Source organism: Cygnus olor, chromosome 2, assembly GCF_009769625.2.
Source record: "Cygnus olor isolate bCygOlo1 chromosome 2, bCygOlo1.pri.v2, whole genome shotgun sequence".
In the NCBI taxonomy this organism is placed as follows: Eukaryota; Metazoa; Chordata; class Aves; order Anseriformes; family Anatidae; genus Cygnus; species Cygnus olor.
Window position 1 is genome coordinate 31,035,593 of NC_049170.1, and position 16,460 is coordinate 31,052,052.

General features: G+C 35.6%; 1 protein-coding gene across 1 annotated transcript in view; it reads right to left on the reverse strand.

Moving 5' to 3' along the window:
• Positions 1-827: 827 nt before the first annotated feature.
• The window catches only part of MEOX2 (mesenchyme homeobox 2), a 55,098-nt gene continuing 39,465 nt past the window's right edge, over positions 828-16,460 (reverse strand). Inside the window, 3 exon segments of the mRNA XM_040548304.1 lie at positions 828-2,139; positions 14,522-14,649; positions 14,652-14,693. Coding sequence (XP_040404238.1) covers positions 1,915-2,139; positions 14,522-14,649; positions 14,652-14,693 — 395 coding nt within the window. The 3' untranslated portion in view covers positions 828-1,914.

A 16,460-nucleotide genomic window follows, 5' to 3' on the forward strand; every position in this document is an offset into this window, starting at 1 on the left:
AAAAATACTAAATATTCACAAGCTGTTGGCTTACTTCTCTATCCTGCTCACATTCTAAGCAATTTTGTATGGGAAAGGCATTTGAAAAAGAACTGAAAAACAAAAGCACAACTCCGTAACTGCTGGAATCAATAAAATGCTCTGAAGTCTTTAAAGAAATGAATTACCCATTGCTTGGATATTTTAAACTAAAATGATCATGACAACAGTTAATGTGCAAGAAAGATCAAGCCTACAGTGGAAAGGATTTGGAGAACAGACTCAGAGCTCTTGATCGTGTTTAACTTTTATGATGTCCTACTGCTCCTCATAGCAGATCTCCAGTGAATGCTCACAAGGACATACACATTTCTTTCTTGCTCTTTTTTTCACCCTGCTCCTTCTACCACAGAACCCAGTCCAATTCATCTCCTAAATTTTTAGAGGTATTTTTGTTTTTTTCTTCTGAACAACTTTATTAAACAAAGGTGTGATCATGTAAGTGTGTGAGTTTCCTTATATTTATTCATTTTTAATCAATTTCAACAAGATCCAACAAGTTAACCCTCTATATTTGTTTTAGATCTGGAAAAATGTTTGAACAGAGTCTTGTTGGTTTTGGCTGAAGATATCATTAGCTGCTAGATGCCTTTTTCCTGCTAAAGGAAAGAGTTTTGCAAATGGGTCAAGGTAGAAGGTTTATACAAGATTAAAAATTTAAATTTGAAAATGTAACTTTGTGTTGTCGACAGATGAAGCTCCAAAAGACCCAAGAAAGGCAGAACTCCATAGGACTTTTGCAAAAAATGTTTTAAGTTTCCTATGAAATCATTGTAGAGAGACAAGAATTATTTAAAAAGGATTATTTATTAAACATTTTTCTTTACAAAGTACAATCAATGGTTTGCATTAAATTTTGGGTTTTGGTGTTTGCCTGTATGTACACAAAAGCTTATAACAGAAAATATGTCTTGATTTAACATGTGGGACACAATACTGAGTTACTTTCATATTTTGATTCCTACCAACATAAGCAGTTGATAACAACTTTCAGTTTATTTGCTGTTTTTTAAACTGAAGATGAAGCAACAACATTTCTGCAGAGTGTCGGTATTTATCAACGTACTCAGTGATGACAAAGTAGAAATGAATAATCTTTTAGGGGTGGTTCCACTGAGCATGAGTGGAACTTGAAAATTTTCTGGCAGGTTACTGGACTATCCTTATGATCCTAAAAGTCATTTTTGCAGTTATAAGATAAGAAGAATTGAGGAGCTAGGTAAGTTTAATAATACCCTATTAGCAGCAGTTGATAGTAAATGCAACATAACATTTGTTTTGTCTGTCATACAAGGACGTGTCCTAGCAGACACTATTGTATTGTTCTCTACTTGAACAAAAGTATCTGCATGTATTGTATGTCTTTGGAGAAACAAAACAAAAATAAAGAGACAAAAAGCCATTTATTGTCATGAGTGACTATTGCCATCAGCTAATACGAATGCATTGCTAAAATTAGTGAAGACAGGAAAATGCTGTAAGGTAAATATATACAGAGTTAAAATACATTTCTTATCCACTAGATAGTGATTTTGTGGCACTGTGGTTTTCAGAATATAACGTCTGTTGAGAGCAATGTAATTTTCAGTGCAAGCTAAAGCAAAAATACCTGCCCGCTGTCATGAACATGACAAACAAATCTGGAATGTTCAAAGTAAGTTCTTCTTCCACTTCTCCACACTTGAGGCACCTTTAAGACATGGCACTTACTGTAAACCATCTAAAAATCAAGAAAAGCAGACACAATAAGCCTGAATCTTCCATAACAACTCTAAAAATCACTGCCAGAGTCACTTGCATACGTAAACGATGCCTGTGTAAGGCTTGCCAGCAAAGCATCTTTCCTGAGAACGGAGCTGGGACACTCTCTGTATATCATAAGTGTGCATGCTCAGAGCTGTGATCACTGTCATGGCTGTCGTCGTTCGCTAGTGAGTCCCCTGTGTGCTGGAGACCAGCTGCCCCAATGCCAGAGAGCTCGGAGGGGAGCAGTGTGCCCTTTTTCACATTCACCAGTTCCTTTTCCCGGGCTGCTGCCCCTTGCTGGCCCCCTTTTACCCGCTTCCACTTCATCCGTCTGTTCTGGAACCAAACTTTTACCTTTGTGGAAGAAAAACAAAACAAGAAAATAAAAATGGGGTCACTGGTTGGTAATGATCTTCCTAGACATAGTACAACACTGTCTGTTTGGTAAAAAGCACAGCAAGAGCTCTCTGAGGAGTGAGGGATCAAGTTTGGGATGTGATGTGAGTGCTAGGGATGTGAGGGTAATGACCGCAGAGGATGAAAAAGGGTTACATCAATAAGGCTGCAGGACCAGCTGCAGTATGCATCACTGCTGTTGTGCACTCCACAGAAAAACCTCAGAACCCTTTAGAAAACATTGGAGAGTTAACATGCTCTTGGAGAATGCATTAATTCTGCAGGTAGAGATGTGGAATAAATTCAGATGAGAATGGAAAAGAAATTCAGGGCATGAAAGATTAAAAATATATCTGCACATTTGAAGTCATATTTAACCCTGAGATTTTACTCCAGATGAAACTCATTTCCCCTCCTTTCCTTCTCTGTATAGAAATATATGGGGAAAAAAAAAAAAAAAAAAGTAAACCTAAATTATTTGCACAGTTCCAAAGTACCAAAAGTAACAGCACTGCAAACCACAAAGACTTCTTTCAATAGTCAAAAGAAAAAAAAAAAAAAAAAGGATGTGCATAGCATCTGTCAAATATATTAGACCATATTAGATCAGACTAGACGCTGATTTCAAATCAGCTTAAAATGCTGTCACTGAAAGCACTATTTGTGAATGAGGAGAAGATTTTGGGGGTTGATCCATTTAGAGTTAATGTTGTTAAAAAAATCATGCATGTATGTCTGCAGCTCTTAATAGGAAGGTTCCACAGGAAAAAAAAAATATTATCTTCAACTTTTCCCTTGGAAAGAAAGCATGTAAGCTTGCAATGTCGGTGTATCCTCTGCTGTGTATAGCAGAATGTGTTTCAGAGTTTTAAAAGAAACAGCAAGGATCAGTCACAGCAGGACACATTGTACAACATGAGTAATAGAGCCACAAAAATGCTGTTTTTCTGAATCTGTCTTATACATCCAGGAAACATCCCAGTATTTAACCTTTAACATCACTTTGAATTTTACATTAAAACTTTATTACAATTGAATTGATAGTTGACTTCACTATTTATATGTACACATGTGGGAAGGAAGAAAGGTGTATTTGTGGTGTTGTTTTTTTTTTTTTTTTTTATAGTCTATGTTCCTGTTAAAGCCAATGTGAGCTGTTAAAGCCAACACTTGGGAACAGAGCAAAATGATTCCAGGTTAGTTAAAAGCCTTAAAGCCTAGCACATCTTTTCCTTTAGTCATCTCAATAGAACCAAAGCATCTGGTTTGTACAGTGAAATGAGTGTAAAGGGGAAGGTATTTGGTACTGGCTGCTGTGATGTTGGGAATTATCACACTCGGGTCACATATCAGAGATGTCCGTTGAAACTGTTTTCAAAAGGGTGCAACATTGGTACAGAATTGGCAGCTCTCTGGGGGAACTTAAGATGACAATTTGTTTATTTATTTACTAAGACAATGAAGTTTCCCTTGTAAAAGCCAAAACTACACTGTTGCCAGAAAATGTAGTAAATGCAACTGCAGGCACAATCCAAACATCAAAAATCAATAGACTTTGAATTCAGCCTGGTACCACAGAATATTATCACTCTTCTTCTGACAAAAGGGCCTATAAACTTGTATTCAATAAAAAGAAATTACAGGATTGGAGAGATGTTTTAAAGATCTAAGCAATTCTCAGAATGTTTTTATGCCCTTAAACAAAAACAAAATGATGATACATACCAGCAATGTATCATATAAAAAAAAAAAAAAAAGAAATGTTTCAATGCATAACGTGAATTCCACCCATTTCAATTTTAACTGCAATATCCACTCTAAATAAGAGAGGCCTGGGCATGCCACCACCCATATGCATCCATTTCTTTTTTGGCTACTTAAGAAACTGAAGCTTATAATTTTAATAAATTATTCTTTTTTTTTTTTCTCCCCTTTTATATATATATATATATATATATAATGTGGACCACTTTACAAAATTGCAGCACAGACAAGTCTGTCTCCTTCAACATTAAAATCAGGAGAACTGAGTGGCACCAGCTTCCAGGCAATGAGCTTCCAGGCAATGAGACAGGCAGGGGAATACCTCTTATCACTGGTGAAAAATTAAAAAAGAAAAGAAGAAAAGAGAAAGAAAGAAAGAAAGAAAGAAAGAAAGAAAGAAAGAAAGAAAGAAAGAAAGAAAGAAAGAAAGGAAGGAAGGAAGGAAGGAAGGAAGGAAGGAAGGAAGGAAGGAAGGAAGGAAGAAAGCTTTATTTCTTTTTTGTTGTTAATGACTTCAAATAATTTGCAACTGATTTACTTAAAGAATATCAAACAAACAAAAAAAATCATTATTTGGTATGCCAAAGATTATTTTCAAAGGATAGAAATTAATTATAGTTGTTTATTATTAGAAATGTTGTGAGTTTATTTTTATGTAATTTAAGGGAATACTTTAGGTATTCTTTATATATATATATTCCTTATGTCCTCCATTTTAAAATACTGAAATCCACTTTTGACCAGATCCAAAGTACATTAATGTTACTGGGAGTTTTCCCATTGAGTTCAATGAACTCTAGATGAGGCCCTTAATGCCCAAGTCCTAATAATATGAGACAAGTCCTTCACTTGTTATTTCCTCTGAAGATCAAATTCAGATATAGGAATTCTGAACTTCCTTTGGAGCTGAAGAGTCAATTATGGTGGGTAGAGTAGTTACTGATATGTGATCCATCTATATTTTTGTAATGGAAAGGAAGTGAAGCAAACTGTGTGAATGAAGTGATAATTTATTTGAAGTAATGGAAAACTGTGTTTTTCAATTGCCCAGATCGTTTGAAACTTACAGGTGTTGCACAAAACATGCATCAGAACAAAAAAAACTCAGAAAGAAAGGTTGCGGGGGGGGGGGGGGGGGGGGGGGGAGGGGAGGGGGAGGGGAAGGAAGGGAGAGAGAGAAAGAGAGGTGTGTGTGTGTGGAGAATGTGAATGAAAGAAAAATAATGAAATTCATATATGAACGAGAGAGGGAAAGAGTGGATAATGAAGTGAACTTCAAAAACTCTTGAACATTTTTCCATTGAAAAAAATATTTTTTTCCATGTACAACTTTTGAAAAAAAAAAAAAAGGCCTTTTAAAGCAATTTATATATCTACAGTGACAAACTTGACACTGTAGGAGCTCTTTTATTCTGTTTTAGTTAGCTCCAGCAGGAGCCAAGGGTGCTCACCACCTCCCAGAATCAGGATCTGAGTGCCTATTATTTATTAAAATGCACTCCCTCTTCTCCACCCTCTGACTAGCACAGCTTAACTGTATAGAGCAAGCATATGTATAGATGGAAAACAAAGGAAGTGAAGGGAAATGAATAATATTAAAGATGATGGTAGCATTAACAGCTGTTTCTAAATCAGCACTTATGAGCCAGTCTATTGAGCACATCTGCTTACTGGCACGAAAGCATAGCATCTTTTCCCTTAGTCAACAACTTGTTTAGCATCTGCATCTCCACATCTGATGATTAGACTGTTACTTAAGATACAAGTAAGATTTCACGTTACAGGTCTCCTGATTTACAAAAGAAATGTTTTTGCTGTGAACAATTTTTTTAAGGAGTAGTCTGAAGGAATCATGGGGCAAGATTCAAAAGATGAGGGCTGACATTGTTGATGTCTACATTACTAAGTTATCAATATATACTTAGGATATACAGGTCTTTAGTAGGCTTAAGAGCCACAATATATGCTGTCTTGCCCGTGTATCTTCAATATAAATTCATGACGTGGATGGACATCAGTGTATCATTTTTGGTTCCAAATGAGCATATCACCTCAACTTCTGATTTAATACTCCTTCTTTAGTGGAGCCCTTCAGTCACATTAAAATTAAGAATAGTTGCCGTGCTCTGTAGAATATTTCCTCTTGATGTGGGATTTTAGCATTCTACACTTAAAGAGAAAAGCTAAAAAAAAAGCTATTTTCTACCATTAATAGTTATTTCTTAATAAAGACATTCTTGTCTGACAAATGAAAGAATGACTGAATTCAAACAACATAACTACTGCAGTTGCAATGTTTTCTTTTTTCTTTCAATAAATATAAATTTCTCTTTCAAAATGCTCTTTTCTAAAATCTTATCTAAAATTAAGTTTTCTATTCCAGATTTTAGTGGTATTAGTCCCAAACAAGGTATAAGGCATTGATACCTCACAAACGTGAAAAATTAGAAACAAGAGGGCTGTACCACTCAAGACTGTTATTTTGCTATAAGGGATACATATTTCTAAGCATGAGCCTTTGAAGTCAGTATTCCAAATTCCATGTGTTTTATTACAACTAAATGATGTGTCAAGAAGACCAAATCACTAAGTCTTTTAAGTTTCCTACCCCATGTCAGCCATTGTCCTTTTTCTTTTATTGTTATTTTTTTAATCTACCAATTGACTTTCCTCTAATACAGGTAAACATAACACAAATAATTCTGATTTTTAATAAATGAAAAGTTTACTTCTGGACTTTCTTTGGCTTTGAAAATGTTCCTGTTATTTTTAGATAGTACATTTACGCTGCCAAGTTTTAAAGAAAGTGAAATTCCTGAACTTTACAGAAATCACTGGTGTTATACAGCTGAAACTTACCATCTTCATATATAGAGAGACAGCATTTTCATAACAATTTATTCAAAACACTTATAAAAGCAAGTAGGAATAGAAAAAAGAGCAAGTTTCTTTCCCTATTTAGTCTATGAATAAAAATAAGAGCATCACAGAATGACAGAATGGTTTGTGTTTGAAGGGATACCTTCCACTAGATCAGTTGCAATTACCAAATCTATTAATTTAAAATTATTTTTAAAATTTAAGTTATTCATTTAAAATATTTATAGAAACAGTAGCATGAGTTATCAGTTTAATGACTAAAGATAACAAGAGATTTTAAATAGTTTGATACATGGGAGAGTAAGTTAAGGTAGTTAGTCTTAAAAATCTTAAATATATTTTAAATTTCAAACCAGTTTAAATATATGTCTGAGTATTAAATGTCTTCTTAGTTATTATAAAATAGTACAAAATAGTTAATTATAAAATTAGCTATTATAAAATAGTACAAAATATATAAACTGGAGAAAATTAACCTTTCTAAATTACTGAGTGGCACCAGAACCTTCTGATTAAAATTGATTTAGTCACCTTCTCACTTCTCCGTGTTACGTTACAGGACTTTGCACTGAATGCACACAAGTGCTTTGCAGCAGCTGCTGAGAAAAAGGGGAGTTTTGGCAGGTGCACAAAGGACAGCTGGAACTTTTGGCACCCAGGAAGGTGTAGGAGGGAGTTCTGGTTTTTTGTTACATAGAAGTCAGTTGAGGTTTGGGTACTGCTTAGGTGATACATTCTCCTTTTTACCTCCCACGTTTAGACAGGGATGGAATAGACATTATATTTCAGAGGACAGCAGTGATAAAAGTATTTCATTCCATTTTCAGAAGTCTTTGACAGCACAGTTGTTTCCCTCAACTCCATTCAAAGAAGTATTGGCTTCTCTACCACTGATCTTCAAAATTCATTTCATGATCAGAGCTAATAGCTAACCTTCCTTATTCAAAACCTCTCTGCACTAGGTTTCAGGGTTAAGACACTTTTAAGGTTGCTTTGTTCTACTGACTTGTTGTACATAATCTAAGGGAGTATTTTTGACAAAATTAGTCTCTCTGCTTTGTCCAGAGGCAAGGAGGCAATCTGTGGGGCTACTGCTAGAACTCTCTGTGCCTTATTCTCCTATAACACATCTTTTGGGGGTCTACCTTCATCCAATTCTTTGAATATATATTTAAATCTACAAAAGAAACACATGGTAGAAATCTAATTTGTGGGGAACATAATCTTGAGCTAAAGTTTGCCTTTTCTTTGCATAGACACCCACTTGCATGAATTACCCACATGCAGAGCATTTTATTTCGTGAGATAAAAAAATCTAACGCATTATTCTGCACCCATTTTGCACAAGTAAACAGAGTGTAAAAGTTACAAGGTAGTGTGTAATCAAGACTGGTTTTTAGCTGGGTAAGCTGATGTTTTTCTCTGCTACCACTTTAGGATGAAGAAAGTTAAATGAAAGGGAAAGTTAAGAAGCTGACTCAGCAGAAAACAATCTACTAGCCCATGACAGTTCTTCGTGACTCTCTGACTTTGGAAACCATCTCCCTGCCCAAGAGAGAAGCAGCCTCACTTGTATTCATTTAAACACAGTTCATTACTTGAATTCTGGAGGTTGTTTTTTTTGTTTGCTTGTTTGTTTGTTTGTTTTGCTTTCCAAAACAACCCAATCCTGAGTCTTTTGATGATAAACTAGACCAAAGTCAACATCCAGTTTTAAAGCTATTAAACCTCAAGAAGCTGCAGCTATTTTCGGCAGGGCATCCCTGAGGGAAAGGAACTAGTGAAACTAGAAAGAGATTCTACAGTTTTTCAATTTCCTGCATAAAAAATAAAAAATAAGCAAAAACAGACAAACAAACAAACAAAAAAAAAAAATAAAAGCAACAAAACCAAAACAAAACCAAAAAGAAACAAAAAAACCTCCTGACTTCTTTTTCTTTTTCTTTTTTTTTTTTTTTTAAAGTGACCATAAATGACAAACCTATCTCCATCTTGAATGGGTGAAAAAACAAGCCACATCTTCCTTAGACTTGTGTTTAAGAAAGGGTTGGGTTAGGGGACAGCAGTCTTACTTTGTAAAAGTAGCCATATGAGCTGCTGATATTTCTGTCTATATCACATACATTGCTTGGCAGAAACAGAGGTTTCTCCCCACCCAGAACCTCATGGGGTTTCTCTGCAGGTGTAGGGTCCATTCACAAGTAACAGCTTGAGGCACTTGGATCTTTGCACATGGAATTGCTTGTTTGAATTCAATCAATACTGCAACAGTAAGTATGCTGTTTGAAGTTTTGCCATGTACTTTTTTTTTTTTTTAAGAATTACCATACAAATCAAAATTATGCACAAGATATAATTATGTTTGCTAGTAGCATTCTTTCCTAAGAAAGAACAGAGTTAGCACAGTAACTTTTACTGCTGGTTTTTATATTGCTCAAGACAAATACAAAGGTATTACTGAGTTTTATTTTATTAAGTGTTACTCTTAACAAAGAGTGTTACTCTTTGTTTAAACAAACAATCCAAAGGATTTCAAGCTACTCAGGCTCATTAGTATAATGTATATAGAGAGTGCTAAACAAGTGGAAGCTTGGAATGAGCAGCTGCCTTTCAGAGAGGATTTGACAGCACAATCAATCAGACAGATATGGTCAACTATGTTATATCAACCTACACTTTCATTTTGTTTGAAAACACACAGGGAATAATTTCACCACCTAACCTTAGAAATCCAACTTCCTAAACTGGGAAGTTAGGCATGCCATGGAGAGATGTCATGGAGAGACATGGACTCCTCCAGAGGTGGTTCAGAACAAATGGCCAATTGAGAGCCATTGAACTCTCTGGTGGAGCCTTTCTCACCCCAGTAACTATTATTTTATCACTCAAGTTCAGTGCCTAAAAAATGCTTTGACTGACCTCATCTGAGCTCTGCAATGCTGAAATGGATTTTAATCAAGTCACTTGTGATCCAAGATAACCTTTGTATGGGAAAAATCTTTCTAATGGAAAATTTCTCTTATGTTTATAATTGTAACTATTTAGTGTTCCAATGTGTCATATGGCTCCACTGCCCTGGGTAGTCTATCAACATTGTCCAAAAGCATTTAAATAATAATGATACCTGCTTCTTGTTCTCATAGAAAGGGACATTAAAAAGATTCTTCCTTTGTCACTCTATCCATGTTGGTATGACATATGTGGAAACCAAAAACAGATGCAAAAGCACTCTTCATTTTGACCAAATGTGTTCCTTGTCAATGCAAAATCAAGGGTTTCAGGCATTTTATAAATTATTGGTGGCTTCTTGGGTGGATACTGGAAGTTAAAGTTAAGAAGAAACAAACCTTCTCATTGCCCATCAGCAAAATTTAATCTGACTAGGTGGGATTTTCCGTTTATGTTGGCAAACAGAAGCATTACGTATTTGGACTGTTTATTCCGGTAACCTGAGCTAGCCTGCAGAACTGCACCATAGCTCTTTTGATTAGCTCCATGCAAAAAGATCTTGTGAGGTGGAAAGATCTCCTACTCTTTCTATATTTGGCAGGATCAACTCCATAAAAATGTCCATTTTGCCACGCCTCTGATACCCCACTGCAGCTGCTTCCTCTCTTCATCCCACAGTGAGACATTAAAAAGTTTGGATGGAACCTTCTCCAAGTTTATCTGGATGTACAAAAAAGCCAAGAATGCACTTGTCAAGGTTACAAATATCTAGGGAGCTAGTGTAGTTTTTAGTCTAACTGGCTTTTTAAAATATAATAGAGGTCTGCCAGCTGAAAATTATTAACTGCCGGTTGAGCAGGGATTGTGAGTGCACTCTGTAGGAGATGGAGCAGGAATTATAAGTACCTGTACTGCTGGAATTCTTACAGTACCTTAATAGAGCCATCCTACCACCAGATGTGCTTACAATGCTCTCAAAGTGCACTCTATATCTAGGCATTTGAGGCACTTACTTCATTTCATTCTCCTGTCTTGTAACTCAGGTTTCCTTTTTAGGGAGTGATAGGATTAATTCCTTTTCTTGATCCATATGCTGTGTGTGTGTGTTTTTGTTTTGTTTTGTTTTTCATTATTATTTTTGTGAGATGGCCTTCCATGAGTCATTTATGTTTGAATTGATCTTGTAAGTTGTTTCAAGAGTCAAATGGAGCCTTACTTTGATGACTGTAGAAAACTTTAATACCCTTATATAGCTTTTAATATGGTCAAACATATGTTTTTTCTACAGCTTGTTTAAATGCCAGAAAGGTAATTATGAAGTGTTAGTTGGTCGGTGCCATCTTTTAACTGCAACATATGGTTGAAATTAGCACTATAGTCGAGAAGAAGATAGAGCTTTTTTGAGATAATAGGCTCCGTGATTTCTCTCCTCATCTTGGGAAATAACTGAAAGTTGTAACTTTAGGATACCCAACAATACTTTCCTTTGATTCATTTTTGCGCCTCTGCCCTCTTAATAATATGATGATTGTCCATTAAAATAAGAATTAAAATAAGAATAAGAATAAAACAATAATGAAAACAGTTAAAAAAAAAATCATAGAATCATAGAATATCCTGAGTTGGAAGGGACCCATAAGGATCATTGAGTCCAACTCCTGAATATGCTAGAATATGCATTTTGGTCTCAAACCTAATTTCTGAGGGGATATACTAGTTTGATGATGATCACTGCTATTTTATATCATTGTATGATCTGCCACAAGTTTCAGTTCTCTTTGTGCAAACTCGGTGTTTCATGAGAAATCAAGAAAGCTTGCAGCATAAATAGGTATAACAGTCTGTGATGAGACAGATATTATAACTACTCACAAGTTCAAAATTTTGAAGAAAAGAACTACTGCCTACCAGTTTACCATTTTTTTGCAATGCAGCCTTTGAAGTAAAAATAGGCTAGGGAAACTATTTCAGAAATAGTAATTCTCTTAAAAGGCTATGTCACTGAAGAGAGTGATTTGGGAAACCCCATCAACATATTTTAATTTAGTCATAATTATTTTTAGAGAACAGACTGTTTCCTTGTATATATATAAGATTGGTATCAAATATGATCTCCTCAGCTGGAACAGCTAGTAAAAGAAAGTAATACCAGTAGTATGTAAACAAATAGGTACAGTTATCCCATTCAAGGAATAATCATTCATTCTGCTAATGATGAAAAAGACAGGTCCTGCATATGAGTTCAGGTTCGCTGAAAAAGAAAGAAATATTAGTCTCACAGCTGGTTTATACTGGAGGGGTGTTTTGGTTTGGTTATTTATAAGTCCTCTGAAGCATTTCTATAAAACAAGTATGCAAAAAAAAGATTCAAAGCCTTTTGATTTACTGCATTAAGCTTTTGAAGACTGCCATATACCTGCAAACCCATGCCAGTTCCATGCCTATTCACACTATTTTCCCATCAAAGCAAAGTATTTGATTTCAAAAAGAGACATTTCAAACTGACAACATTGGAAGTGACAACATGACTTGGCTCAGTGTGATTCAGAAACGAAAACATGCCCAGATTTTTCTCTCAATTTTCTTTTGTTTGGATTAACAATATAGTTTTTATGTTATCCTTTTTTTTTTTTTTTTCCTCTCAGAAATTTTATTGTGGCAGATATTGAACTGGATAAATATTTTGCCTTTCATAAGTAAGGGTGACTTTAAGCAGGAAAGACAGGAAGGAAGACAAGAAAGCAGGAAGGAAGGGAGTTATCTCTAGGCAGCTCAGTTGTCATTCAGATAATCTGGGAAAGCAGAGAGAAGAATTAGATTAGATAATTAGTTATACTAATTATAATTCCATAGAAATTATCACAACTATCAACATAATGCATAGAACTGAACGTTATGTGACAGCAGAAAACAGCAAGTGCTCCCATAACTTAAATGAATTCTCCACACTTGTGTTGCATAGGCTGCCTTTTTCTTCTCCAGAGACAATATTCAAGATGCTTTTAATTTATCTGCTTCCTTTAAATAGTCTCTTCATTTAGTTACACTACTCAACCTGACCAAAGAAAAGAATAAAGAATTTATCAGGGAGAATAATTAAATTCAGACCAAATTCACCACTGTTAAAAGTGGGGTATGTTTTCTGACGTCAGCTGACTGATTGCCATAAAATTGCAACAGCAGATATTTTTAATTTTGTTGTTTCTCAGTTCTACAAAGCCTTTACCCTTTTCACTGAGATTAAAATTAATTCCTCCTCCCCTTAGCTGTCAAAATGAGGTGTGGAAGTTAATCTAATTGTCAAGGCTAACCTTACTCAGGTGGAATGAAAAAGAAAAAGGCAAAATTTGATCAGTTGATAAAAAATCATGTGCTTTATAAACATAAATATATCTAAGTAGAGTAAATGACCCAGTGGAACTGGTAACATTTTCACATCAAACAAGAAACTGCTGGTTTCTGCTTGACGAGCTGGAAAGGGAAAGGATTTCTATAGAACCTTCAGAGAAACTGTTGTTTCATTCACTTGTGTGACTGAATGAGTGTTCATGTATAGAAAAGGATGGATTCTAACTGAGATGTCTATTTATATAAGATGTTAATGAAGCTCAAGGCAATTGATTTAAAAACTTCTTATATCTAGAGTTCACAAATTATGGTGTTATCATCAAACATGGTCCAGCATAAGTATCTGCATATATAGTTCTTCTCCAGATATTCACCAAATATTATTATCACAATAGGGGTGATCTGATGATTATGCACACATATATACATTGACATCTCTACTCAATGTCATCTTAACACTTTCCCTTGAATACATCATCAACTTTACTCACTATCTTAAGCAATTCCTCAATCTATCATGGATTCTTGAAGACAGGAGGACCGTCTATCTATGGGCAAAGGTCTTTCAACTTCAGTGATAAAACAGTACGTAACATTTCATCAGATTTGATGTACTTGGGTCCAGTATTCTAAATGCTTTTTAAAAAAAAAACACATTTTTAAAGTGCTTATATTGGTGTAATTACTATTTGAGATGTGACTTGACTACCCATTTAGTGTGTTGGGATGAGGTTCTGAAACACTCCAGTACATACTTAACATGAATATTTCCATTAGAAATCAATGTGACAACATGCATGAGAAACTTGAGCATGTGCAGAAGTGTTTCCCGGACTAGGGTTTGGTGAGCAGGAAACCAATACAGTGATAAGAAATTCCATCATCTCCTCTGCTTTCACAGCACAGGGTAAGATAACGTGGTTAAAAATGCTTGTATTCCAGTTTTGCTGGTGTTCCCATTCTTGCTGCCATCTGGAAACAGGATGTTCGGAACTCTGGACAAATGGCAACTGCATATATTTAATAGACTAAAACAAGATGCTTATATTTGTTGCATGCAGGCAAAATGACTGCTTGCACATGCTGTACTTGGTCCTACCACTTTTTCAGCCACATTAGTGTGGACAGACTAGAAAGATGTGCACCAGTTTAACAGATATATTATTTGTGCCTTTGTCTTCCAACTCTTTCTCCAAGATGAATCGAGTCTGTAGCAGGTAAATGTAAAAATAAAAAACACTTGCATAAAATATAATAGACATGTATCTTTTTGGTATAAACATTCAATCTGATATTGATATATTTATAATTAACATAAGAGCTCTGCTTTGAAAAGCTACTAACCACTAAACATAATAAATATTGTAAGTATTTGAAGTTCATTATTTTGCATCAGTACCTGTCTTTCAGTGAGGTCAAGGTTTACTGCTATCTCATACCGCCTCAGCCTGGTCAAATAGTTATGATGAGCAAATTCTGCTTCTAGCTCTCTGATTTGTTCCTTGGTGAAAGCTGTCCTTTCCTTCCTGGTTTACTGTTGACCTCTGACTTGTAGTTTCCTTCTTGGGAATCTGGAAAAAAAAAATAAATTATGACATTGAAATATTGAGAAGTGTATAGCTAATAAGAAACAACCTCAAGTTAACATGCCTGCCTTCCCATAAGTTAAATTCTTCAAACTTTCTTCTCAAAACACACCTTTGCCTTTATACCTATGGATGCTTCCCTTAAATCAGGAAAGCATCAGTAATTGTGACAGACATGACTGCTGCTTCCATTCATGCACATCAACATTAGCTCTAAACCTTACAGTGTTTCATTTCCGTAACGGTTCTCTGTAGAAGTTTCTGCAAAGCTTCAACTCTCTCCCATTTCTGGCAACTCTCAGTGCATCCAACCATTACAGGATGTGCGTCTTTTGAGTATTGTTTTAATGATAATGACTTTAGAGAATTGCTAACTTCTATCATTTCACTGATACCTTAAGCCAAAGCTCTATTTTAAAGAATACCCTTTAAGGTTTAGTCCTATCATGCCTCAGTGAAAGAAAACAGACAAACCATAGGAAATTTGACAAGCATCAACAAGAAACAGTGAGTACACCCATGTGGTAATGGGGGCCCATCTTATCCATGCCAAGGTGCAGGTAAGGAGGTTATGCCATAGCCAATGTCAGTATAAGAAATTTCTTACTGTTACAGCTGATGACCAAAAAAATACTTTTGGCCACAATCAAAGGAGCTTTCTCAAATTTTCATAACCATCCTCCTGGTTCCTCAGAAAGAGGTGCATCCAGTCCTGAGCCAAAGTACTGAACTCAGTGACAGTCATTCAGTGGCTGTCAATGAAGTCTATTTAAAACACAGAATCACAGAATCACAGAATCGTCTAGGTTGGAAGAGACCTCCAAGATCACCCAGTCTAACCTCTGACCTAACACTAACAAGTCCTCCACGAAACCATATCACTAAAAATAAAAACAGATCAAACTGTAAAGAAAGAGAGGGAGGGAGAGAAAGAAGAGAAAGAAGAGAAAGAAGAGAAAGAAGAGAAAGAAGAGAAAGAAGAGAGAAAGAAAGATAGAAAGAAAGAGAAAGAGAAAGAGAAAGAGAAAGAGAAAGAGAAAGAGAAAGAGAAAGAGAAAGAGAAAGAGAAAGAAAGAGAGAAAGAGAAAGAAAGAAGGAAAGAAGGAAAGAAGGAAAGAAAGGGAGGGAGGGAGGAGGGGGAGGAAGACAGGAAGGAAGGCAGGAAGGAAAAGAAAGGAAAGGAAGGAAGGAAGGAAAAGAAAGAAAGGAAAAAGAAAGGAAGAAGGGAGGAGGAAGGAAGAAGGGGAGGAAGAGGAAGGAGAGGAAGAGAAAAGGAAAGAAAGAAGAAAGAAAGAAAGAAAGAAAGAAAGAAAGAAGAAAGAAAGGAAGAAGAAGGAGGAAGGAAGGAAGGAAGGAAAGGAAGAGAAGGAAGAAAAGAAGAAGAAAGAAAGAAAGAAAGAAAGAACAAAAGAAGGAAGGAAGGAGAAAGGAAGAAAGGAAGAAGGAAGGAAAGAAGGAAGAAGAAGAAAGAAAAAAAGAAAGAAAGAAAGAAAGAAAGAAAGAAAGAAAGAAAGAAAGAAGAAAGAAGAAAGAAAAAAGAAAAAGAAAGAGAAAGAAAGAGAAAGAAAAGAAAAGAATGAGAGGAAAAGAGAGGGAGAAATGGAGGGGCGGGGGGGAGGGAGAGAGAGAGGAAGAGGGAGGGAGAGGGAGGGAGAGAGAGAGAATTGGAGGAGAACCGGACATTTATAAGTTTGGGAATGATACTACACCTATAAATCCAAAATTAACAGGAGATCAGTAGGAGTATCATTA